The sequence below is a fragment of the Echinops telfairi genome, unplaced genomic scaffold (assembly GCF_000313985.2).
Source record: "Echinops telfairi isolate 266 unplaced genomic scaffold, ASM31398v2 ScPeMD7_23;HRSCAF=83, whole genome shotgun sequence".
Classification (NCBI taxonomy): Eukaryota; Metazoa; Chordata; class Mammalia; order Afrosoricida; family Tenrecidae; genus Echinops; species Echinops telfairi.
The window spans coordinates 56,343,549-56,371,354 of NW_022103920.1; the positions used below are offsets into that span (position 1 = coordinate 56,343,549).

Here is a 27,806-nt window from a genome sequence, read left to right on the forward strand (position 1 = left end):
TGTTTCCGTGCGTGGTAATCAGCAGTGGTTGAACATTTTCTTTTCTTCTCTCTAGGACACAGGTGCTTGGTGATCTTGGAATAGGCCTCACCATGGAGTCCATCTCGGTGATGGGAAGCCCCAAGAGCCTGAGTGAAACGTTTTTGCCCAATGGCTTAAACGGCATCAAAGACGCAAAGAAGGTCACCGTGGGTGTAATCGGCAGTGGGGATTTTGCCAAATCCCTGACCATTCGGCTTATTAGATGTGGCTATCACGTGGTGATAGGAAGTAGAAATCCTAAATTTGCTTCTGAATTTTTTCCTCACGTGGTGGATGTCACTCATCATGAAGATGCTCTCACCAAAACAAATATAATCTTTGTTGCCATACACAGAGAACATTACACCTCCCTGTGGGACCTGAGACACCTGCTTGTGGGGAAAATCCTGATTGATGTTAGCAATAACATGAGGGTAAACCAATACCCAGAATCCAATGCTGAGTATTTGGCCTCGTTATTCCCAGATTCCTTGATCGTCAAAGGATTTAACGTTATCTCAGCTTGGGCGCTTCAGTTAGGACCTAAAGATGCCAGCCGGCAGGTATGTGTGTGTGTGTGTGTGTGTGTGTGTGTATTTTAACCTTAATTATCTGATGCTTGGTAAAGAGCTAAACAAGGGTCAGACATTTGAATACCAGATTCTGAAGCTCTCCAAAGATTATCATTTGGAAAACTATACAAGAAAGCCTGGCGATTAAGGTGCTTACTTTGTAAGGGCATATTTCTATTCCCAAATCGATATGGAAAGCTGATCAAAGAACTTGTCGTTTCCTGTACCACTGAAAGTTACTTATTATGGTCCTCTAACCATAAAGAGCTCTGGTGGCATGGTTATATGTTGGGTTGCTAACTACAAGGTCAGTAGTTCAAATCCACCAGTTGCTCCATTGGAGAAAGATGGGATTTTCTACTCCCATAAAGATTTCTAGTGTTGGAAACCCACATGGGGAGCTCTCCTCAGTCCTACAGAGTCGCTGTAACTCAAACTCAAAGCCGTCAAGTCGATTCTAACTCGTATCAACCCTGTAGAACAAAGCAGAATTATACGCTGTGGAATTCTGAGACTATAAATCTCTATAGTAGTAGTAAAAAAACTCATCTTTCTCCTGAAGAGCGGCTAGTGGTTTTGAACAGCATTTGACAACTCAACATGTAACCCACTATGCCACCAGAAGTTGGAATCACTTTGATGGCAGTGAGCTTTTGAGCTATCATCTGAAACTCTGAGCAAATGACAGGGTACGACTATGTAAATGTGGGGTACTTGTGGCCTACCAAGGGGTTTCGATAGCTTGCCAAAATGTCAATCAGGTACATGATACTTATCTGGGATAGAATAATACAAATAGGGTATATGGAACCCTACATGGAGACTGGTCCATTTTGCTATATGCTAGGCTTTAAATAATTCAGTGCAGAGGGAGGAACATGAGATCTCAGTACCATCAGGACAGAAGAACCAGAAGTAGATCATCACCTTGAAATTCCTGCACTGAACTGAGACACCAGAGATGGCAAGAGACAGCTGCAGAACCAGAAGACCGGCAGAAAATGGTACAGGGGGCTCCCAGCTATGAGGCAGGAGGCTTGCTGACAAGAGTGGGGTGCCTTCCTGGTACTTAATCAGGGTTTGCCAGCCCATAGAGCTGAGCACTTTCAGGAAGAGGCTTACTTGCAGAATGGGCATTTATTGGAAGACTTGAAAGAGCTTTGTAACATTTGCCCGAGAAGACCAGAGGCCACATGGTTGAGAACTGGGAGACCATAGAGAGCTGTGCTTGCAGGCTTGCTGAGAGGAGACTGTCCAGACTGAAGGACTATATCCTAATTGTTTCTGCTGCTGAATTCTAACTTCTTATTGTTGGCACTGATGTTAGGTGCAGTGGAGTCAGTTCTGATAGCAACATTATGTTCATCAGAAACAAACTACCCGGTCCTAGGCCATCCTCACAACTGTTACCATGTTTGAATCCATTGTCGTTGCCACTGTCAAGTTATCTCGTTGTTACATCCCTATAGTAAACTTCATAATAACTTGAATTTGGTTTGTGAGTTCTGTGTGGCCATTGCAATGAATTATCAAACCCAGTAGAAAAGTCGTGTGTACCATGTGAGGGATGATTGATATCAGCGATGGTTAGAAGGTTGGAGGGTGGAGACAAGTGTACCCTCTGTCTTATAGTAATCGGCCATGGGCCGATGCTGATGGTGTTTCTCCTGCTCATGAAGTTAGAGGAGGTCGGATTCCACCACCTTCATCGTTTGTCCATCAGCTAATTTAAAAAGAAGGTAAAGTTGCCAAATGAATAATGTGACACTCCATGCATTGTGTCTCTCCTTGCTTCCTCAAAAATAGAAGCAGTAGCATACTGTCCTCCCCGGCCACTTTTGTCCGTCCTTCCCTGATGCTTCCCCGCGTGGGCCCCCTCCTCTTCCATCCTTCTCCTGTCACTTCCTTGCACCTACTGAATAACACAGTATCCCACCTCTGTTAGAAACTGTGTTAGTTATCCTCAATAAATGTGTGTTAGAAGTACCATTCTATTTTGCATAGATTAATATTCATAGAACTTTAAATTGCACAATTTCACTTTAAGTGTAGACTTAGTCTGTGTGGGAAAGTAGAAATGGGCTGGATTTCTTTGGTTTCCTTTAGCATGAGCATCTTGGTAGTGTTTTATTTAGTGCAGCTGGAGATTAAAGCAAATGCTGAGCCTGTTGATGCTGTGATAGAATGAAAGTCTTGATAAGTAAATACAGTAAGTAGAGTACTTCAGCTATCTGTTATGATGTAGCTATGCCTTTATAATTAAGCATGATGATAAGTGCTTTTATTGTTTTTGTAAAATGCTTTATTAGATGCTTTAAGCATTAATGTGGATACTAATTTATTATATAAGTTATAAAAGTGTAGTTGTATAACAAGGTCATGATGATCATTCTCTTCCAAGTTCTTAAAAGAATATATACTTTCTAATTCTCTAGAGGGTATTTCTGGATCCCTTTCTCTCTTTTTTCCCCATATCTACCAAAGTCTGTATATTAGAGCTATGACCTGTGAGATGTACCTAATTTAACCCTTTACTTTTGTTTGTAATCATGTTGACTTTTAAAACATAAAAAGCACTGTGGAACCGTCTATACGTTTAAAGTTACAGGAATCGTTCCGTTCTTGTTTCTTAGTCCTTGGGCCCTTAATTTGAATGACTTACACTGTTAGGTTTGCTATTGGGGTTGACTTCATGGTCCTTAACAACAGGGTGACACTTTATAATTTATAGACCAACTGCTTTTCAGTTATATTTAACTAAGCCTCAGAATACAGTTTTCTCACTAGGTATATTGTCATCATTTTAAAAATGGAAGAAGTATACTGACCAATAAAATACATAATTTACTAAATTACATAGTAACATACATAGTATAATTTAAAAGACAAAAAACAAACCCACTTCCATTGAGTATGAAGAGTACTACTTAGAACCAGTCCTCTAGGCAGAATCACTGCTGCCTAGAACCAGTGCAGGGGGAGCCAGCCAGCGGTGTTCTTGCCTTGTTGTTCCCTAAGGAGTCATTAGAGAGATGAGAGTAAAGGGTGAGGCAGAGAGCCGGCTGCTCAGGCACCCCCTGGACCTGGACCACTGGAGGAGAGACCTTTGTCATTGCCACAGGGCCTAGGAAAGTATGCTTGCTTTCTTACTACCTGCCCTCCTCTGAGGAACCAACCCCCGGTTCTACCTAGGTTGCTCTGCATGTTATTTTCATGTCATCATAGGTAGCAAGGATTTTGTTATTTTTGTGACACTGTTTTCCCCTGATAATGAATAGATTCATAACATTAATCAAGGCTTTATTGGATGTCTTAACTTTAGCCACTTCCATCATTCAAATGTCTTCACCATTGTTGCTCCTGAGATGAAAGTGGAAGGTGGCAGCGTTAGTACATTTATAAACCACAGTAATAATGATGAGTCTTTCTCCTTTTTCCCCTGCAGGTGTACGTATGCAGCAACAACATTCAAGCTCGGCAACAGGTTATTGAGCTTGCTCGCCAGTTGAATTTCATTCCCATCGACTTGGGATCATTATCATCAGCTAAGGAGATTGAAAATTTACCCCTGCGACTGTTTACTCTCTGGAGGGGGCCAGTGGTAGTCGCTATCAGCCTAGCCACATTTTTCTTCCTTTATTCCTTTGTCAGGGATGTGGTACATCCATATGCGAGAAACCAGCAGAGTGACTTTTACAAGATTCCTATTGAGATTGTGAATAAAACCTTGCCCATAGTTGCCATTACTTTGCTGTCCCTGGTCTACCTAGCAGGTCTCCTGGCCGCTGCTTATCAGCTTTACTATGGCACCAAGTATAGGAGATTTCCACCATGGTTGGAGACCTGGCTACAGTGTCGAAAACAGCTGGGATTGCTAAGTTTTTTCTTCGCCGCCGTCCATGTTGTCTACAGCCTCTGCTTACCAATGAGAAGGTCAGAGAGATACTTGTTTCTCAACATGGCTTATCAGCAGGTATGGAATGTGCTTGTATAATGACTATGATGTATAACACATACGGTTTAAAATAGCGTGAAGTTTGCATGTGTTGTAAGAGGAAAATCCTTTTGGTATATTGAAGGAGGGGGAAGAATTGTTCTTAAACATTGTCTTTACATAGGAATTCAGTGAAGTATGAAGTATGAAAGCTGTCACTTCTATCTTTTCAGAGTAAACACAGACCTATAGTAAGGAGGTTTCCTTTTTTAATTTTAGGATTGTAATAATTTCTTTCTATCATTAAGCCATTAAATATTTTATTATCATTAGCCATGTCCCACAGAACAATAATACAACTTGGGTAAGCATATCAATAAAATCATTGTTGTGTTGTTGTTAACTACTGCCAACTTTGTTCCGACTCATAGCAACCCTGTGTACAACAGAATGAAACACTGCCGGGTCCTGCTTCATCTACCTCACAATTGCTCTCGTGTTTGAGCCCATTGTTGCAGTCACAGTATCAAGCCATCTTGTGAAGGGTCTTCCTCTTTTTCGCTGCCCCTCTATTTTATCAAGCGTGGTTTCCTTTTCCAGGAACTGGTCTCTCCTCGTAACATGTCCAAAGTACATAAGATGAAGTCATGCCATCCTTGCTTCTAAGGAGCATTCTGGTTGCGCTTCTTCTAAAGTAGACCTATTTATTTGGTAGTCCATGATACTTTGACTATTCTTTGCCAGCACCACAGCTCAGTGCATCGATTCTTCGTCAGTCTTCCTTGTTCACTGTCCAACTCCCACATGCATGTGATGCAATTGAAAGTCCCATGGTTTGTGTCGGGCGCACTAGTCCTCAAAGTCATATGGATTCCTTTTCAAGGATGGTCTTGTGCAGCAGATTTACCCAATACAGTGCATACAACTCAATACAGTGACTGCTGCTTCCTTGAGCATTGATTGTAGGTCCAAGCAAGACAGAATCCTTGACGCCTTAAATCCTTTCTCCATTTGTCATAATGTTGCCTGTTGGTCCAGGTGTAAGGATTTGTTTCCTTTCCATTAAGTTAAAATCTATACAGAAGGGCGCGGTCTTTGAGCTTCATCAGCAAGTGCTTCAACTCCTCACTTTCAGAAAGCAGAGTTCTGTCATTTGCATATCAAAGAACCTGTGAAACTTAAAGCAGAATGGAAGTCAAGACTGGGAGGAACCGAGTAGAACCCCCCTCTTCTGGCTGTGTCTATAGATAGTGGAGACTCTATACCAGTTGTTCTCAACCCTCCTAATGCCGTGACCCTTTAATATAGTTCCTTATGTTGTAACCTCCCAACCATAAAATTATTTTCATTGCTACTTCATAACAAATTTGGCTACGGTTATGAACCAGGCGACCCCTGTGAAAGGGTTGTTCGACCCCCAAAGGGGTCACAACCCACAGGTTGAGAACCGCTGCTCTTACAGTTCTACTTTGACTGTGAGACTTCTTAAAGTATGAAGACAGAGACCTTTGTACCGAAGAATAGATCAGCCCTTCACGGGACTCCCTTTTAATTTTGCAGCCTGCCGGCAGCTGGTGCTCCCAGCCTCTCATGCCCTGTTCTACTTTGTCTTTCTGTCTTCCTTTCAATAGCAATAGCCACCTTCTAGTACCTGGTATGTTTTTCTTGTTTGTTCTATACCTTCTTGGCTGGCTGCCTTCTGTCAGAATGTAAGTTCCGCGAGTGGAGAGGTGGTGTTGGTCTGTTCTGTTCACTGGTGTGTGCCAGGTGCTTAGAGCAGCAGTGTCTGGCACAGAGTGAGCATGCAAAAGAGTCCTTAGGGATGGGGAGCTAACAACAATGAGTACCAGAACGAAGAAAATATTTTGAAATTGACTGTGGTGATGACTGCACAACTCTTCTGAGTGAACTATTAGATTGCATGATATATGAACTAATTATATATTACAACTAATTGTAAACCACCAATTCCGCATTAATTACATTCTAAAATATTTCTCACCCCAAAGAGAAATTCTGAGCCCATGGAGTAATAACATTCTCTTTCCTCCTTCCCTAATCTACTAGTAACCTTTAATTGACTTTATATCTTTATGGATTTTCCTACTCTAGATTCTTCATCGAAGAGGAATCACAAAGTATTGGTTCTTTTGTGTCTGGCTTATTTTACTGAACATTTCCAAGAATCAGTTATGTCATAGCAAATATCAGACTTGCCTTTATGTGCCTGAATCATAAGTACTCCCTTGTCTATATGTACTACATTTTATTTATCCATTCATCTGTTGATGTACACTTGAGTTGCTTCTACTTTGGGGCTATTATGAATAATGCTGCAATGAACATTGTTTTATCTTTTTTTTTAAAGTATCTGTGGAATGACTTAATGAACTGGGAGAGCAGGTAACTCCAGTTGGTAGTGTCTGGGTATGCCAAGAAAATGAAAAAACTCACTGCCATCAATTCTGTGCTGATTTATAGTGGCGCCATAGGATGGGGAAGATGCCCCCCGTGTGTTTCCAAGACTGTAACTCTTTACAGAAGTGAAAAGCCTCTGTTTTCTCCCTCGGAGCAGCTGGTGGTTTCAAACTGCTGACCTTACAGATTACAGCCAAATGCATAACCACTATACCTCCAGGGCTCCCTGATGTGCCAAAGGAAGCTGTTCAGAATCAAATGAGAAGATCGGAAGATGATCTTTCCACGGAGATGGAGCCTGTGGCCTCTTTCAGGGTGAAAATGTAGTTGCTTTAGAGAAATGTTGAAAGGAAACTTTTTCTCTTTCCTCAAACTTATAAATATATTTGGTTGACTGGAAATGGACAAAGTTAAGCTGGTATTCAGTTGGAAAACTTTTTTTTTCCATGAACAGATACTCATTTAAATCAAAGTGTTAGCCCAAGGAGGTCCACTGTCGATGTGTATTCTGATTATTTGTGTGTAAATTCAAAATTCTAAAAGTTGTCCCTATGCAGATTATCATAATTTCAGAGAAAATCAGGTCCTGAGTCCCTGTGTGTGTATGCATTTTCAATGTGAGGGAAGACATTTGGGCAAGTATATTACAAATGAGGCAATTGGACTTCCAGAAAATTTTCTTAATAATGAGTCAGTTCAGTTCAAAATGGGTACATTTTTTGGCTTTGTCAAGCTTTGTCCTCAGGCAATTCACATCTTCCTGAGGATGAAAGAGAAAAACCACATAAATGTTCTGTGTACGACGAAAGAAAATACACAAGTAGTCTAGAGAGTCCCTGCCTGGTTTCTAACTTGACCCAAACCCCCAATGTACCAAATTATCCACTCAAGTTTAAACCTACAACTAAAAACTAGCTCAGAATTAAATGTACTCATCCATTCTTCTTCTGTGTCATCCCGGAGCCCACCTCTCTTCAGCTTCTCTCTCATAGGTTTGTGACTCCAGATTCTGTAACCTGAGATGTTTCTCACATAAGATGACATACATTTATAATGCTCACATGTACTTTTCAGAAAAGGAGAGAGGCTTAGTCACCTTTTTGCTTAAGTCTCGCTCCCTTTCCCTGACACCTAAGCAGTATCATCCATTGTGTTTTTACCACTTAGGCTTGCGGAAGGTTGCTTAGAACAAAGAAAGCCCCAAATCCATTCGCAGAGTCTCCACGTGGGTTTAGCTTCCATTGAATTCCTTCAGACCATTCACAGAATGTGCACAGTCTTGCACTCAGGCAAGGTGCATTAGAAAGTAGATTACTATCACTCCTAACTAGCCCAAGGAGGGCTGCTTCCCTGAGGGCCTTACCTGGGTGTGTTCTTGATGGGGATTGGGGAAGAGGGGTGCAATACTCCTGAGTCATTCTCTGACAGCCTTGGTCAAAGGGCATAAGCCCTTCTGGGTAGCATAATATAGGTGTCCCAATCATGGTCCCATTCTGATTCTGTAGTCTGGCCAGCAACTGTGATGTATTGATCAGTCACTCTTTGCTTTGCCCTCCCATGTCCTATTTAAGCTATTGGGTCTCTGAAAACCCTCAGATGCTGTTAGGGCCCCTAACTAATGGGCTCCCACCTCTGGATGGGAGCCTGCTGCCTTTGCCCTGACTAAGACTTAATACATGTTCTCCTTCATATATTTGAGACTGGGGTTCTCTTTTGTATCCTAAAGCAAATGATATGGTCTCTGGGCCAGCTGGTTGAATTTAATCAATACAACTTAAATATGTCCACATATGACTCGGTTCCTTCAACCAGCGTGAACTCAGTACTTCTGTACTACATCAGTTAATGCCCTTACAAATAAATAAACTTCACACTTGCTGTCTTGTCAGGTTCATGCAAATATTGAAAACTCTTGGAATGAAGAAGAAGTCTGGAGAATTGAAATGTATATCTCCTTTGGAATAATGAGCCTTGGTTTACTTTCCCTGCTGGCGGTCACCTCTATCCCATCCGTGAGCAATGCTTTAAACTGGAGGGAATTCAGTTTCATTCAGGTGGGTGGGGTTTTGTTGTTTGTTTGAGGAGGGGTTTGATGGCATAAAACTTAACTGATTTTATAGATGCCCCCCAAATAAAGGACCCTTCTTACTGCAAGGGGAAAGCTAAAGTCCCCAGGTAGAACCAAGTGCTTTCTCTCAGCTACTAAATTGCTGTTCAAATCTGCCCAGTAGCCCTGAGGAAGAAAGGCCTGGAAATCCTTTCTAAGAGTCGAGTCAGAGTAGAGCCTGAAAACCCTGCATGATACAGTTCTACCATGAAATATCCCTGGTCAGCAGGAATCAGAATTGACCCAACAGCACAAGGCTTGTGTCTATGCTGCTACCTTGGGAAACACATTCCCCTGGAAACCAGTTTAAGATGACTCTGGTCCAGTAAGTGGAAGATCAGGCTGCAAGTACTGGAGGACTTTGATAACACTGCCAGTAAGGTAAAGAGAAAGGTTAATTTAAAATAAAATGAAAGTAGGGGAGGGGTGAGCCTAGAAAAAATTTAATGTTGAAAGTCGATTTGTTTCTTAGGTGAATAAAGAATTTGAATATATTTTGAGTCATCTTAATTTATGTTGGGGGGAGATCTCATTTGAATTTAAGGAGTAAGAAGTTCAGGCTGAATATTTTACAAGAAACATGAGCAACACAAACATACACGCAAACACAATCAGTGACAAGCCCAGTAACTAGGCCAATGGATTATGACAACAGCCAGGCTTACATCTTTTTAGTATATGTATTGTACTTCGAAGTGTCTGTGAAGAGGTTTCAAAACACCAGCCTGTTCTTTAATAAGTTAAACGTTTTCTTCCAGTAATAATAAAGGTGTATTTTCATAAATATATAATTCAAATCTAGACTACTACATTATCATAAAATCTGTAATGGTTGTATCTAAAGGGGCTAGAAGGACCCAAACACACACTTGCAGATGCTGTCCTTTGGTGGTGCAGTAAGCTTTCTTTCTATTTGCCTATTTACTTGAGGTTTTTGTAAATGTCTCATTCAGAATAAGAACTGAACCCTCATCTAAATTCATTTTTTGTTGAAGAGAATGTGAATACTTTCCCAATTGCCTGTGTAATCACACCTGGAAAGAACACTGATAAAAGGTGTCATGGGTGCAAATTATCACCCATAAATTAGGATGAGTAGTTGCAAACAGAAGGATTTTTCCTGCTAGAAAGAAGACTTGGCGCTGTCACAGGGAAGTTAGGCATTACATTACATCATCACACTGATGTGCTGGTACATCTCTCAAAGTAAGAGGTTCTGTTAACGATAATCTTGTAAACGACTTAATACTTTCGATGATGTCATTTAATGTGGCCAATAAAACCAGGCATTTGAATTCATCTTTATACTACATATTCATTCTATACTATCACCCACTGCCATTAAGTCAATTTCAACTTCTAACAACTCTATAGAACAAAGTAAAGCTGCTTATTAGGATTTCCAAGATTCTAAATCTTTATGGGATCAGGGAGTCACATCTTTCTCCCTCAGAGAGGCTAGTGAGTTTGAACAACCAACCTTTACCGTTAATAACCCAATGGTTAACTCCCTACGCTACAGGTTTAAAATGTGTTACCTATCGGCTTCTATCTGTGTATGTATAAATACATGTATATGTATATGTGTGTATATGTACACACAGGAGAATACTCCTTCGCATTTCACTGTATCAAAAAGGACTTTTTTAATGTACATACAACTGGTAGGAATGTGAACAACCTTTCGAAAGAATAATTCAGCAGTTTGTACCAACACATTTCAGGGAAAGGTAGATGTTTTGACCAGCTATCACACTATTAAAAATCAGCCCTAAGAACATAATCTGAAACCTAGAATGGGGCTGCTTAAGTGGCATTATTTAGAGTTGCAGTGGTCAATAAGAAGGAATGGTTCAATAAATGTATCATACATTCACTCAACAGAATATTAAACAGCATTAAAGTCACGTTTTCAGAGTAGTTAAATTGCATGATGAAAAGAGTTCTTGATCTCTCACTCAAATTCACTGCCATCAAGTCAGTTCTGACTCATTGTGGCCCTAGGGGACTCAGTAGAACTGTCCTGTGAGTTTCTGAGACTGTCACTCTTTACAGAAATAGAAAGCCTTGTTTTCCTCCCACAGAGCTGCTGGTAGTTTGGAACTGCTAACCTGCGGCTAGCGGCCCACCATGTAACCACTACACCACCAAGGTTACTAAGGTTCATGATCAGGATATCCAACTATATGCAGTGTCACCTTATTTGTATAACATAGTATAGATATATGAATGCATGTGACATATGGAACAATGTTAAAATAGCTTGATTTAGAACAAAGAACAGTTCAATAATTTAAGATAAAATAGTTACATCAAAATGCAAACATGGTCTACCTGATGGGTTGATTTATGAATTTGAATCATTTGTTTCTTTGTCTTCCTTCTCCCACCGTTAGTCTACCCTGGGATACGTCGCTCTACTCATAAGTACTTTCCATGTTTTAATTTATGGATGGAAGCGAGCTTTTGAAGAAGAATACTATCGGTTCTATACACCACCAAATTTTGTTCTTGCTCTGGTTTTGCCTTCAATTGTAATTCTGGGTAAGATTATTTTACTCCTTCCTTGTATAAGCCGGAAGCTAAAAAGAATTAAGAAAGGCTGGGAAAAGAGCCAGTTTCTAGAAGAAGGTATTGGAGGAGCGATTCCTCATCTCTCACCTGAGAGAGTCACAGTAATGTGATGATGATAAATGGTGCTCACTGATGCCAGTCAAAGCTCTACTTACGCCATGATTTTTATTAACTTAATGTGGGGTTGAAGGGTTTGTGTCAATGTGTGTCAAACTTGCTGTGGGCTGAAACCTGTTAATTGAGGTCTTAACCAAATTAGTGGTGGATTTATTTTTCCAAAATAATTTTCACAAATGTCATATTTGACCAATTTGAATTTTGGGAGCTAAACATACTGTTGAACTTTAGGTACATTTTGTTTTGTTTGGTATAATGGTAACACTGTTGTTGTTTGAACGAAACAAGATTTCATAATCAGGTCAATATATTTATTTAATAATATAAACATACTTCATCATGTTAAAAACAATTTGCAAAGGAGCAGAATTTTAAGCTTTGAATATCATTCAAAAAATTTCATCCAAAGCATTTTTTTTTCTGAAGCTTCAGGCAGGTTTTACTTATTGTACAACTTAAGAACTAGAAATATACACTCATTTTTTAAGGGACATGTTACATTAGCATCTAAGTAAGGGTGCGTGGTAACATTCCTCTCATAAAATAGAATATAAAGGCCATAGTTAAATCATATGAGTCAATATGACGCTACACAAATTTAAAGGAGTAACTGATTGGTAATATGAAATGTATACTGAAAATGCAGTATTTTACTCTTAGTTTTATTTCAGAACAGTTTAATATGTATAATAATATGTTGACCGGGGTAAGGACTTAGTAATATTCTTCCTCCAAAATGGATGTTTCTAGCATAATACCAACCCTGGGAATCTTAAAAGTATTCCTTTGTTAGAGGGAAAGTGTCAATTTTACACACCAACAGTTGTCAATCAACCCACATGTTTGCGCTGTAAGCAGTTGCTACCCTCTAGTTTGTAATGGGAGAGTTTTAGTGTGCCAAGCACTGTTCGAAGCACTTTACTTGTCCTGTCCCATTTCATACTTATGACAACCCTGTGAGGTAGGTAGCTCTGAACCTCATTGTACTTGGGAGGATACTGAGGGTTCAAAAAGTACTTTGTCCAAGGTACTAGGACAATGGTTAGTGCATACCTAACCTAGCGTTCCCGTCCAGAGGCTGTGCTCAGCTCTCCTGTCCCTGCTCCAGCCCCATGTACTTTGCTCAAGATACCAGTCTCAGTAGGTGCCTTCTTGTATAAAGCCATTGACATTTTTTGATGGGGGCATTAACGCATTCTTGCTTGTTGGATAATCTATTTCTGTTCACCTGGCCCGACCTGGAACATGCACCTTGAGATTAGAAGCAGACACAGGAAACCTCCCTTCTGAGGACTACTAGTGTCAAGCAGAAGGAGGACCAGCACACTGATAAGGAACGACTAAGGTCCTACAGAATCTTTTTAAGTTCCTGTAGGCTTTGGTCATTTTCTCGTCCTTAGGTGTCCGCCTGCCTGCTCAACCATTCATTAGGGAGCAATTTGCAAGCATGGAGGATACTAGGATAAGTGGTTAATTATAAATCTACTCCAGGAACATATAATCATGTGAATTATTCATAACAATTTTTCTGTGCTCACATTCTACATTTAAATTGCAGTTTGTTAAAAAAAACGTTGGCAAGAATGCGCCATTTGTTCTTATTCAAATAACAAGTGGCAGGCTAGATTCAATTAGATGCATTTCTCCTCTTAGAATGATAACATATCTAAATTTACCCACTGACACATTGATGGATCCAGCTGACAAAATATAGAAGGACTTCATTTATGGGGTTACCTTGACCCATCTCTGGCTCTTTCCCTCCTAGTACATTGGTCAGGGACTCTGGAATCGCTCTCGTCTGGCCCTTGTACTTTCTTGAACTCTCCTTTTTCCTTATTTTAGTTATATTCTTCCCCTCTTAATGATCACCCACGACTTCTTAGTGGGAATTCAGTTGGATGATAACTTTTAGGGGTTAAACACCTATAGAAATATTTACTATTTTAGTGCACAAGTGAAAACAGCCTATTTCAGTACTTTCTGATCCCTTAAATTTTACCTTCTCAAAGCCATCCTTTAACTATTTACTGTGAAAATACAGTGGAATTGGTTTAAAAATTTGATGTGTTTTGAAGTCTACTGTTGCATGTATATATTAAGTAGCCAGTAATATAGATAAGGAAATCACTAGTGCAGATTAATGGAGCATTTGAAATATGAAATGGTGAACTTTTATGAAGATGCATAAAAAATCAAACTGTTGCTTCCAGTAGTAATATCTCCTTTTCAGGACTACCAATATTCAGTAATTTCAAATTTTTGCCGTAAATGTACTGTATTCATTATAGTTCTTAAAATCTTTGCATTTTTAAAATGCAAAAATATTCATTGAGTTTGTGTTGGTTTACTTTGCTAATCTGATTATTCTTCTTAATGGTTATTCTTAATAATCATTTTATTTCTGAGTCATATTCTGGCCTTAAAATTCTGTTGTTACAAATGAGGAAATGGGGTGAGGGTGTGGGACTTTAGACAGTGGAAATTTGTTTCATGATCTGTGTTTGGAGAAGTGCCCACGAGCATATTGTAAGGTTATACAAAACATATTCAGTCATAATTCTATGCAAAAAAACAACATCAAGTAATTTTTTTCTAAGAGGAAAATAACCATGGACTATATTGTGCTATTTAGCTTTTATGTGAAATTTTCATACCTCTTTTAAGAGCATTTGAAACCATACTTAATATTGAATACTATATATTAATGCTATCATATATTTTTTCAATACATACATGAAAAGTTAGCCCAGATTATCCACATGTGAGATTTTTTTATTTCAGCATTAAAATATTTTAAATTAAGAATAAATTATATTTATAGGTATTTATTAAAGGCCATTTTGTGGTGCACAAGGAAGTGACTTAGCCCTAGTGTTAAACTACCTGATTTGTTTCATATAAATTAGCATGACCTTGTCTTAATTAAGGGATTTTACTTTCCAAATTAAGTCTTTTGATAGTAATAATTAAAGTCTATTCAGAATACATTATAGCCCAATTTATGAAAGTTTTGGGTACGAAAAGACTTCGAGAGTATACTATATCCTTTTGGTGTTGTTGTTGTTGTTCAATTCTTAGGCATTGTGATGAAGCCTTAATTCTTTTTCATTTCCTTTTGCCATTAAACTATTTCATAAAAAATGTACAAAGAAATTCTTCCCCTTCCCAAAATAAGAAGTTTAATTATAAAATTTAAGATTCTTACATGCTGTTTTAACAAAGAACCACAAATGTAATTCATAGCTATTTCTTTAGGAATACTATAAGCGCTGAACTAATTATACCCATGCCAGACTATAAAATACATAGAACCTCTTAAAATGTCACAGTGACACTGTTTTATAAAACCTTGACTTAGAGCCATGCAGCACACAGTTTAATATACCTTAATCCATGTAAAGATTTCTCTTTGTGATATGTTGTAATGAAAATGTGATGTTCTGTTTTCAGTTGATCCTAAATCTAAAACAAGTTCTGGTATGTATATGTAATTAGCTCTGAGTGAGACTGTAATATTTTTAGTGGAAACATAATTTGTTCGTACCTTTGAACAATGAGTTTTGTAAGTGAATAGTATTCACTTTACTTCTAAAGAAATTATAAAGTGCTTAGAATGCATAGGCTCTGTCCACATTAAAAAAACAAAGTTTAGTTCAGCCTAACACATGTACACACTGAGAGGCTTTTAATTTCCCTGAGTTCTCCTTGTAGCATCCTAATTGAGGGCAGAACATATAGATTTTCTCAGTGATTTTAAATCCTAAAAGCAGAAACGTTTTCATGATTTCCAAAATTGCCAACTTCATGGAAGTATTCTCTTAAGTTACTGAGATCTTCTTTAAAGGAGTTTCCCAGCTTTGTAGACATTAATCTTGAACAGGTACTGGAAGCTATCTCCCCTCTTTCCCTTCCTTCTTCGAAAAGCGGCTGTCCCTCACTTTCCCTACCTAGCCTTGAGGTAAGAGTATCCATGAAGCTGAGGGCTCGCCAGCGCGAAATAAAGGGAGGTTTGTGCGGCTGTCTGGAGTCCCTGGGCAACGCAGACCATTAGCTGAAAGTTGATGGTTGAGTCGGCCCAAAAGTGTCAAAGAAAAAAACCTGATGATCCACTTCCATTGAAAAGCCCAGGGGGCTCAGTTCTACTCTGACACATGGAGGTCATCATGATTTGGGGTTGGCTCCATAGTAACTGATATGTGTGATTCCTGGAAGTCTCCTTAACAGGAAAAAAGCTTGTGTTCTTTATGGTCTTACCCCATCTTACTTCGGGAAATGTGGGCAGGGTGGCAGAATGCCGAGCAGGTGTCCGCAAGATCAAAACCACCCCATGAAGAAAGCACAAGGGAGACCTGAAAGACTGCTGCACGCCTCCCAGAGAGAATCGCCCGCCCAGCCTCTGTGGATTTGAGTTGCTTTGTTAACGAAGCCAGACTACCCTTTTCTGTCTTTCAGTTCTCTGTCGCGATACCGTGAGCACTGTTTGAATAAACTAGACTGCAATAATTCTAGACCTTTAAAAACTTTTAAAGGGTCATGCGCAATTCACATTAGAACTGATTTTCATAGGTCATTGAGTTTACTCATCTTCTTGCCTTGATCTTTCATTAGATGCTTTTTGTGGGGGTGGGGGCAGGATGTTTGGACAAAAAGGTTTTTGGAAAAGGTCTGCTTGGAAAATAGTGCTTTCTTGATAACTTTGTAATTGATATTTGCTAAAACCCTGTCTCCAAAATACAGTTATCAAATTGTGTGCCATGTTTTTATACCATTCTCATAGATCTGCCTTATGAACATCTAAATAAAAAGTATTATATAATGCGTTTCAACTTCTTTTTTGAAATGGTTTGTACAAATAGACCTCTCTCTCACTCGCTCTCCTTTTTATTTTGGTATGGGAGGTTTTTGTTTTGTTTTTAAACAGTTTTTTGGCACTTCATCCACATATCTTATAGTTCAGTGGTTCAAATATATCAAGAAAAGTTGTTCAATAAATTTTAGAACACTTTCTTTTTCCTTGTACTCGTTGTTAGTGTAATTATTTTTTTTATTGTGGCACAAATATACACAACAAAACATTCTCCAAATCAACAATCTCTACATGTGTAATTCAATGTCATTGATTACACTCTTTGTGTGTGCAACCATTATTGATACCCTTTTTGAAATTATTCCACCACCATTAACATACACTCAATACCCCCTGAACAAAAACTCAAGACATATCTTTCTAATCAAAGACTAATGTCAATATGTAATACAGACCATCTCATTATTTTCTAAGTACTTCTATTTTAGAAGACTATAGAAAGCAATACATGTGATTTAGCTTTCCCTTCATTTGATGATACTGTCATTTGAAAATTATTTAATTTCACTAGCATTCATGGTGGGGTAGTGGTTATGTCTTGGGCTATGTATTAGTCTGGGTACTTTAGGGAAACAAATCCACAGAAACTCATGTAAAAGAGAGTTTTATATAATGGTTAATTGCATCAAGAAAACATCCCAACCCAGTGCTGCCCAAGCCCACAAGTCCCCAACATTAACCCATATGTCCAACACCAATCCAGAAATTCCTCCTCCATCTCACAAAACAGACACAATGATGCCGACTGCAGGAAGAAAGCCGAATCAGTGAATGTGTAAACATCTCAGCACTGGCAGGGGTCTCCACATGGCTGCTCCAGCACGCAGGACTGCATCGGGGTAGGTCCATGTGGCTTCTTGCGGATGTCTTGCAGGAAGTCAGCCTTGCAAGCTGAAACTGGGAACTGCTAAGGCAGCTGCACCCTGGTGCAACCATCACAAATCAAGAGACCCGAGAACTCGAAAGGCGAGGCTCACCAAGCCATTTATCCTTCCGCCTTTCAATTAGCCCCCACATGTGTTTATCAGCCAGGTTGGCACAATAAACTAACTCAGGCTATGATCCACAAGGTACACAGTTTGCAATCAGCAGGTGCTCCATGGGTGAGAAATGGGACTTTCTACTCCTGTAAGCAGTTACAGTCTCAGAAACAGACAGGGGCAGTTCCCTGACCAGTAGGACAGTGTGAGTCAGAATTGAGTTAAAGACAGTGAATTTTTTCAGAGTATTAACTAAACTTTAAAATCAGGACTCATACAATATTCATGGTGTAGTGATTACCTGTTGGGATGCTAACCACAGAGTCAGCTGTTCAAAACTACCAGCATCCCCAAGGGAGAAAGTCAAAACCTACTCCCATAGAGAGTTACAGTTACAAAAACCCTAAGCGTCAGTTCTGCCTCCCCTATTGGGTTGCTATGAGTCAGAAGCTTCAACTCTTTAGTCAAAGCACTCTTCTAAAGTAAGGTTTACCACAGAAAGCAAAACCAATACCCCGTCCCCCAAACAATAAAGACACATCCCATAAAACATTTGTAACGTGTACTTAAAGATTATTTGGCAGTGCATAATGAGTGAAGCTCCCTGTAGCAGAAATTACTTTATTACCAGTAACTGTATCTCAGTATCTAATACAATATGGTCTAAGAGATTGTAATAAATATTGACTACTTTTTCAGAAAATTATATCATCCGTACAACAAAACCTTTCTCCCGCTACCTCCCTATCCCTGCTCTCACCCACTTGCTTTGCCTTGTGGCCAGTAGCCGGAAGCAGCCCTGTGCTGGGCTGAATAGCTGCTTCTGCTGCTGACTGCCAACCGCAGCTGCTTACTGAGGAGCCCTGTGCACTGCCCCACTTTGTGTTTGTAGACACTGCCCCACTTTGTGTTTGTAGACCTGACTTGTGGAGGCTCTTGCCCAGCAGCTGCCTGGGAAGTCGGGTGTGTTGATACCCTGAGAGCAGGATTGCCAGATAAAATACTGGATGTAGAGTTAAATGTGATTTGCAAACAAACAACAAATAACCTTTAAGTACACGTTACAAATGTTTTATGGGATGTGTCTTTATTGTTTGGGGGACGGGGTATTGGTTTTGCTTTCTGTGGTAAACCTTACTTTAGAAGAGTGCTTTGACTAAAGAGTTGAAGCTTCTGAAGAAACTGATGGATACATTCTCCCTTTCCCCCAAGTGAGACTTTCCCACAGTGCAAGGATTCATCAGACCTCAGTGAAAATATTCCCTAAGACATCACACTTTGTTGAAAGCTGTGGCCAGTTTAGCACCTCTATGTGTGCTTCCTGTTCAGCTGGCTCACTCCGTTTCTTCCTAACTAGGCTAACACTCCCCCAATAAAGTAGAAGCACTTGTTCATTTCGAGAAGGTTCTATGGAACCTGGGCTAGGGATATTCGACTGGAAAGGGAGGCCTGAAATTCAGAATGATTTAGATGTCAGCCATACATCCTGGAAGGGTCAAAATCCAGAGGTGCTGAGTGAGTAGGTACAGCTAAGAGAGAGGTATAGCCTCTCCTGTTGTGCAGCCAGAGATTCTTCGATCAGAATAGTCTCATGGTTGGAAGACATATCAGTGTCCCTTTTAGCAAGAATACAAGTATGTAAGTGGTCTCCTTTATCTGCTGATGGTTCTTCCTGCGGTTTCAGTCATCACAGTGCAACAGCAGTTGGAAAATAAGAGTCTAATGCAATGTCATTCACCTCGCTTCATCTCACATAATTTATATCACGTTGTTATAATTGTTCCTTATTACCACTGGTTGATGTTAACCTCTTACTGTGCCTGATTTATATGTTAAACTCTATAATAGGTACATATATGAGCATAGGCTTAAGTACCATCTGGAGTTTCAGATAGTATCTCTCACAGAGAAGGCGGGACGAATGTATTGCCTTAACTAAGCATATTCTGTTCTTAATTTCTTTGTAAGAAATACTAAATCAAAAGGATGTTTGGGAACTGTAGAATCAAAACATGGCATTAGTTGGGGAAATTGAATAATTATATATATATTTTTTAATCATTTTATTAGGGGCTCATACAACTCATCACAATCCATACATACATCAATTGTGTAAAGCGCTTTTGTACATTCATTGCCCTCATCATTCTCAAAACATTTCCTCTCCACTTAAGCCCCCGGCATTAGGTCCTCATTTTTCCCTCCTTCCCCCCTCCCCCCTCCCTCATGAGCCCTTGATAATTTATAAATTATTTTGTCATATCTTGCCCTGTCCGACGTCTCCCTTCACCCACTTTTTTGTTGTCTGTCCCCTAGGGAGGAGGTCACATATAGTTCCTTGTAATCAGTTCCCTCTTTCCAACCCATTTTCCCTCTATCCTCCCAGTATCACCACTCACACCACTGGTCCTGTAGGGCTCATCCGCCCTGGATTCCCTGGATTTCCAGCTCCTATCTGTACCAGTGTACATCCTCTGGTCTAGCCAGACTTGCAAGGTAGAATTCATATCATGATAGTGGGAGCGGGGAGGAAACATTTAGGAACTAAAGAAAAGTTGTATTTTTCATCGTTGCTACATCCCCCCCTGACTGGCTCGTCTCCTCCCCGAGACCCCTCTGCGGTCTCCAGTGGCCTGCTAATGGGCTTTGGGTCTCCACTCCGCACTCCCCCCATCATTCACTATGGTAAGATTTTTTGTTCTGATGATGCCTTGTACCTCTGACTAATCCTGCTCCAAATGAAGACAGCCCTACTTTATTATAACACCACCCCTCCTCCTATGGAAAAATGCATGGTTGTTAATTCTAAAGGCTAGGGATATTTCTTGAGAATATTCCTATGTTAATATTTTTAAATGAATTTCTCATTATTTAACATCATTTATTTCATTTCTCTACCAGACATGAATAGATCCTCCAGTTTGCTGTTAAAAATTACTTGCCATTTGAATGGCTGTATTTTTAGTACACTTTGTATTAGAATGGTTGAATTTAGGAGAGGCTAGTCTACTTTTGTTCTCTGCCCCAAAAACTTGTTTCTCAACTTTGTGTTAATGATTCTGTTGGAAAGAGGTAATTACTGATGTTTCTTTTCAGGTTTTGCTTCTGTACCAAGCAACATGAAAGATTCTGTAAAACGTTGAAAGAGAATAAACTTTAGCTTTATATGTATTTTTTGGTTACATAATTCCACCAAAGCTGATCTACTAAAACCATTCTTAATTACATTTTATATATGCTATAAAAATTTTCTGAATAAAATAATTGACTCTGACTCAGAAATGAATAGCATTTGCTTGAGCATTTAGAACATCTGGCATTAGTTTAGTGACTACCACATTTATATATGCCCTGAAATGCTTATTAGAAGCCATCTTAATACATACTGATGAATAATTATCGTTTTCCTAAGCATTGCTAATTAGATAGTGTGCAAACAAGAACCAGGCAAAGAAACAGAAGCAAGAATCATGTTTTTAATAGATTTATTTTTTAAAATATATTTAGCTTTATGACTGTCTAAGTCTGGGTTCTCTAGAGGAGTAAAATCAGTGAAACATATATATGAATTTAGAGAAGTTTACCTCAAGGGAATGGCTCAAACAACTGCAGAGACTGGCCAGCCCCAAACCCACAATGGAGTTGCAGGCTAGACTTCTGTTGACTCATACACATGATTGCAGAGAAATGAGCCCAAACTCGGCATGTCATGCAGCAGACGAGACTTCTACATGCTGACATCACAGTAACAAGAGGCCAGGCAATCAGAGGAGGATAAAGTATAAAGAGAGAGTGAGTGTGCCCTGTCAGAACACTCACTTACATACGCCTGTAACGATCCCAAAGACTTTCCCCTTTCCACCCTTGGCTATTGACACATCCCACAACAGAAGTGATTACATTGCATTATAAATTATGGAGGAGCAGTCATTCCAATGTGTGCCAAATCACTGAATCATAGCATACCTAAGATGAAGCATACCGTTGACTACTACTTACCTAAAAGTAAAAATTCTGTGTAGGTCAAGATATTATTAAAACTACTACTTAATCTTTAAAAGTACAGCTCCTTTTATGAAATTGCTACTTGTAACCCAACTGGAAAAGATCAAATAATTCTCTGACAACAAGTCAGTGCTGACTCCGAGCAACCCGCTAGGAGAAGGTAGGGCTGCCCTGTGAGTGTCTGAGACTGTGACGTCACCGGATAGAAAGTGCGGCTGCTGGTTTCAAACTCCTTACCTGGCATTACCAACCCAAAGGGTAACTACTATGCCACCAAGGCTCCCTTGTAACCTAACAGATGTTAACTTTTACCGAATTATTATCAGATTGGAACATTTCTCTACATAGAATTTGTTTCTAGTGAGTTTCTTTGCTATTAATTCACCATGTAGTTAAATAATTTACTAGACTTCAGTTGTTAGTTACTTCACTTTTTTTTTATTTCACCTTTTGATCTTTCTGTGTACTGGGTCATAAAAATGTCCCCTGTCAACACATAGCCTTCAAATATCTATGTTAAATAGTTATGAATAATGGCATATATTAAATCTACACATGCAATTTTTACAATTCAGTGTTTTAAAAGTTAAAGCTTGTTTCATTCACTGAGAAGAAAAACAATCTAATATAATCATCAGTAAAGAAACAAGGGACTTGGAAAATTCATCAATTGTGTAAGGCTGGATTCTCTAGGGAAACAATATCAGTGATGTTTTATTTATTTACATATATATTTTAGCATATTATATATATATATATATAATATGAAGAGAGCGATATTGAAAGAAAATGGCTCACACAATTGTAGAAGCAGATAGCTAATCCAGTTCAAGTCCATGGGTCCGATGTTAAACTGGAGACTTCTCCTGGAAAGTATAACTGCAGAGGCTGACAAAGCAGGAAACAGGACGACAAACCAGAAAACCACAGGCTTATCCAAGGTCAGCAGTCAGTTTTGTGTCTGCAGAGTCCAATGAATCTAAGGTCAGTAGGTAAGGTGCCAGGTTGCTGATGGGACCTGGTTGCTGGCTGGCAATATGGCAGGCTGTTGACTCACGTCCAAAAGAACTAAGGTAAATGGGTCAGATGCAGGATCCTGGCCCAGCGAGAAGCCAGCCAGCCTCTCCACTGCATCCCCTTGTACAGGAATTAGGCTATACCACAAGAAAACATCCTTTCCTTTGCACCAGGGCTGTGACCCGAGTAAGGAGCTACACTGTACCCCAATCTTCTTACAAGTGATTAGTTGCTCACAGCAGACCGCACTATGGAGTTGACTACGATGCGCCATACAGCATCATGAAGGCTTCAAATACCAAGCCACTGAGAACCCTGAGCCAGCCAAATTGACACAAACCTAACTATCACACAAATAGAGTAATTGTGAAAGTCAGTTTTGGGGGGATTTTAAACATTCTGAAATCATTATAATGAAAACACTATAACAGTGTTTCTCAAATTTCAACATGCAAATGAATCACCTAGAGCTCTTGTCAAAATGCAAATTCTGATTTTGTGTGTCCTCCATGGGGTCAGAGATTATGCATTACATAGGTGACATAAGTACCCTATTTTTAAAAATGTATTAATTGGGAGCTAATACACATTTGAGTAGCCAAGCTTTAGAGTGTAATTTATGAAATGCCTTTGCTTGCACAAAAATTTCCTTTACAGTCTGTCCTCCTGATGGGCACAGAAAAGACATGCAAATGGGTGCCAGATTCCATTGTGTTTATCCATTGTGATTTTAGTCTCCCTTTGATGTGGAATACTCAGGAATGTGCCAAAGCAATTAATATCCTCTTAACAATACACTTGGCACACTTTGCATTCAACAGCCTTAAATATTCAGAAACCGCTTCTACAATGAGAGCCTCTAAAGATGCCAAGAGTAGCTGTAAATAACAAAGAAAACCAAGAAGGATGTTGTAACCTTGAATGGAAATTTCAAGGTAGTCAAACATGTAAAACACTAGAAAAGTACAGTAAATGAGCACTAAAAGTGTGGGGTTTTTTTCTTAATTGTGATTGATTTGAAAATTCATGGAGCAAATTGGTTTTCCATTCAACAATCACTACACATTTTGTTTCATGGCATTGATTGCAATCCCCACAAGGCATTCTTCCCACTTCTTATATTTCCCGTTTCCATTTGTCTTTCCTCTCCCTTCCTGCCTTCTGAGATTTACCCCTGGGCCAATGATGCCTTTTTGATCTTGGAGAGTTGATTGTTCTAAGCAGTGTAGACATCCTTGGTGTTAATTGTCTATCATTTGACGAATGTCAGTTCAGGTCCGTTCAGGGCTTGAAGAGTAACTGAGAACCACAGTCTCAGAGGTTCTACCAGTCTCTATCAGGCCAGCAAGACTGCTATGTGCTTGTGCTTTGGGCCACATTTTTCTTCCAGTCTATCCAGGACCTTCACTCTTGACCCGTTTAGAACAGTTGGTAGAAGAGTTGGGCATTATCTTGTTGGGGGCTGTGGAGGTTGAGATTCGTGTGGGTCTCTAGCCCATCTTTGAGTTTCTTCATTATTTTTGCCTTTAACAGGGAAAGACCAATAGTTGTACTTTAGATGTCTGCTCACTAGCTTTCAAGACCCCAATCACTACTCAGCATAGTAGAATGTAGAACATTGTCTTTGTCAACATTTGACTTAGCTATTTCCCATGAGTCTGTAGTCATAAGCACCCCCACACCCTTAAGCCTAGTGACTCATTACCTCGAGGTATTTGGTTATGGCTAAGTAGTTTTCACAACTTTGTCCCTTGTTTGCTATATTATATCCATGGATATGTTTATAGCACAAACAAATACATATGTGGAAATATTCTTTCAAACCTAAAGATGGTTGTGGGTATTGTCCCATTTGTCTACCCCTACTTGTTTAACTTGCCTATATGCCTATTGTGGTAGTTACATTATCTGGTGTCAATTTGAGACTTAAGAGTGAAGGGGTGGAGTTTAGCCTGTCAATCAGGTTGCAGCTTGATCACCTCATTTGGAGGCTCTCAGGAGATAAATAGCTGGTGGGAGGTGGGACATAGACTCACCTTTGCAAGACATTCCTGGTGAGAAGACAGAGGGCTAGAGCCCTGGAGCTGAAGGAGCCACATGGAGACCCCTGCCAGTGCTGAGATTCTTCCACTGTCACTGGATCCCCAAGACTTTCCACCCACTGGTCTGTGATCTTCCTGCATTTGGCATCATTGCATGTGTTTCGTGAGTCTGTAGAAGACTTTATAGATTGATATCAGTCATATGGGCTAATATCAGACTTATGGACTTGATCTGGACTGGGCTGGGATGTTTTCTCAATATTTAATTGCTCTTATATATAAAGCTCTTATACACATGAGTGTCTATGAATTTTTTTCTCTAGTCCACCTGCACTTACACACCTATGTATCCACTAGTAGATTATTTTTTGTTATTACTGATATTGCAGGATTATTTGTATAGTAATGTTTACCTTATTGTCTGTAACTCTTGTGCACTTCTCCACAGCTTTGTTTGCCTTAATGATAATGTGCTGAATAATCCCCTATTGTATGATGCCCTTTCCTTCACCCAAAATAACATGAACATGAACAATGGGCTCAAATATGGCAATTGGGGGGAAGATACAGGACCAGTTAGTGTTGTGTTTTGTCATATAAACAGTCGCTAGAAGTTGGAAACAGTTTTACAGCATGTAACAACAGCATGTTCTAGATAGTAATTTTTTTCTCTCCTACCCTCCTACTCTTGTTAACCAAAGTATTTTTTCTAAGAATAAATTTTTCTTTGACTTTTTGTATGACTTGTACAATATTCTTTTGCAATTTCACTGAGTAATGTTTTCAAGATCCATCCATATCATGAAGTTTTTAAAAATCTTTTTCATTGTTCTTTAATATCACATAGTATTTCATTATAGTATACACCAGAGGTTCCCTGGTGGTGCTGTGGATTAAGCACTGGGTGGCTAACTGGTATGTTGGTAGTTCAAACCACCAGTTGTTTCTTGGGAGAAAGATAGGGTGTTTGCTCCTGTGAAAAGTTACAGTCTCAAAAACCCTATGTAGTTCACTATGTGTGGGATATAAAACGGCTATTCCCCAGCTTTTCTCCCCCAAATATATTTCAAACCTAGGACACTATTTGCAACTAATGGTAAATGATTTTCAAGTTATCTCACTGAAGGCACCAACCATCCAGAGCTATTAGACTACTGTCTGGTCCACCGTAGGTGGGGCTCACTCCCTACTGTTAGGGACAGTGGATTGGTTTCCCTGGAAAGCTTAGAATAAATCAAGTCTCCAGCTCAAGGACAATAAAGGTTAGGCTGCCATCACAAACCTAGGATCTGCTTATCTTGTCACATGTGTACCCTTAATTCCTCCTCTTCCTATACCATGTACAGCCTTAGATGATCCCCCTCCCATCGCTGTATTACCTATGGTACACCCCCTTACCTATGGTACACCCCCTTCCTGTGACATAGGTTGTTACCTGTAATCAGGGGCTTGCACGCCCCCCAAAGATGTATAAGCCTTAGTTAGAAATAAATCACTCTCTTCCGTGGTCCTCCTTCCCTCTCCCTCCTTCCCTCATTCTTACCTCCCACTGCCTCTCCGTCTCCTCCTTCCTCCTCCTACACTCTGTACAGACATGGCCGTCGAGGAGGTGTGCAAGATACCATAAAATGTGTCTGACTCCTTTATTTCACTCTCTCCCCGATCTCTCTTCTTCTCTATGACTTAACTATGATCTTTATATATTATAACTGTACAGTTGTGCCTATGGACCCATGATTTATTGTTAGGGGTTAGTCTCCCTTGACAACTATGCTGAGATAAAGTTCATTGTGCTGACCTGGCCGATAAACACATGTGGGGTTAATTGAAGGGCGGAGGGATAAATGGTTCAGTGAACCATGCCTTTTTAATTCTCGGGTCTCTTGTTCTCTGATGGTCGGACCAGGGTGCAGCTGCCTTAGCCAGTTCCCTGCTTCAACTGGCCAGGCTCACTTCCTGCAAGACATTCCTGAGGAGAAGCCACTTGGACCTACCCCGATGCAGCCCTGTGTGCTGGGGCACCCATGTGGAGACCCCTGCCAGCGCTGAGATGCTTACACGCTCACTGACTCGGCTTTCCTCCTTCAGTCGGCATCATTCTGTGTGTTTTGTGAGATGGAGGAGGGCTTTGTGGATTGCTGTCAGACATGTGGGCTAATGTTGGATTTATGGGCTTGGGCAGCACTGGGTTGAGATGTTTTCTTGATGTGCACTTACCCTTTATATAAAACTTTCTCATATACATATGAGTTTCTGTGGATTTGTTTCTCTAATGTGTCCAGACTAACACATATGTGTAGAACAAACTTGAAGGCACTAAATTAGCAGTGGGTAAGTTATATGCCATTGTTTGTTTACATGTAGATAAGCACTTAGGCTATTATTATCTTTTTGCTGTTGTGGATAATGCTGCAGTGAATATGAATATCCATATAACTTCATTTCCTAGCTCTCATTTCTCCTGAGATTGCTGGATCAAATAGTGTTTTTATTTCCAACTTTTTTTTTCTGTTCAGAAAACTTCTAGAACAGATTCTGCGAAGTAGCAGAATTCCAGAGCAATGTACAAAAATCAGGCAGAACTCTGAAGAAGAACTGAAGAAAAATGATGCTCACCTTCCCGACACAATCGCCGAAGACAAAGTGGGTACATAAGCAAATGTGGTGAAGAACGCTGATGGAGCCCAGCTATCAAAAGTTATAGCATCTAGGGTCTTAAAGATCTAAAGGTAAACAAGCGGTCATCTAGCTCAGAAGCAACAAAGCCCACATGGAAGAAGCACACAAACCTGTGTGATCACGAGGTACTAAAGGGATCAGTTATCAGGCATCAAAGAACAAAAAATCATATCATTGTGAATGAGGGGAAGTGCGTGGGTGGGGACCCAAAGCCCATCTGTAGGCAACTGGACATCCCCTTGGGGAAGGGTCGCGGGGAGGAGACGAGCCAGTCAGAGTGGAGTGTAGCAATGATTAAACATACAACTTTCCTCTAGTTCCTAAATGCTTCCTCCCTACCCACTATTATGATCCCAATTCCACCTTACAAATCTAGCTAGACCAGAGGATATACACTGGTACAGATAGGAATTGGAAACACAGGGAATCCAGGACAGATAATCCCTTCAGGACCATTGGTGAGAGTGGCG

At 39.9% G+C, this 27,806-nt stretch overlaps 1 protein-coding gene across 2 annotated transcripts; it reads left to right on the forward strand.

Moving 5' to 3' along the window:
* Window positions 1-71: 71 nt before the first annotated feature.
* On the forward strand, window positions 72-27,247 carry STEAP2 (STEAP2 metalloreductase). 2 transcript variants are annotated; one of them, XM_045288785.1, is made up of 5 exons: window positions 72-584; window positions 4,039-4,566; window positions 8,835-8,999; window positions 11,449-11,596; window positions 27,174-27,247. In XM_045288785.1, the coding sequence occupies exons 1-5, from the start codon at window positions 93-95 to the stop codon at window positions 27,182-27,184; spliced, it is 1,344 nt and encodes a 447-aa protein (XP_045144720.1). In that variant the 5' UTR covers window positions 72-92; the 3' UTR covers window positions 27,185-27,247. The 2 variants fall into 2 exon arrangements, with proteins under 2 accessions (XP_045144720.1, XP_004702705.1); XM_004702648.2 differs by lacking the exon at window positions 27,174-27,247 and having other exon boundaries at window positions 11,449-16,564.
* Window positions 27,248-27,806: the final 559 nt, after the last annotated feature.

Excerpts from the sequence above, each read along its gene's own strand:
- STEAP2 (XM_004702648.2), top strand. The coding sequence starts at position 93 with ATGGAGTCCATCTCGGTGATGGGAAGCCCCAAGAGCCTGAGTGAAACG. Across the intron at positions 585-4,038 it reads CTAAAGATGCCAGCCGGCAG|GTGTACGTATGCAGCAACAA; the intron begins GTATGTGTGTGT and ends TTTCCCCTGCAG. Across the intron at positions 4,567-8,834 it reads TCAACATGGCTTATCAGCAG|GTTCATGCAAATATTGAAAA; the intron begins GTATGGAATGTG and ends CTGTCTTGTCAG.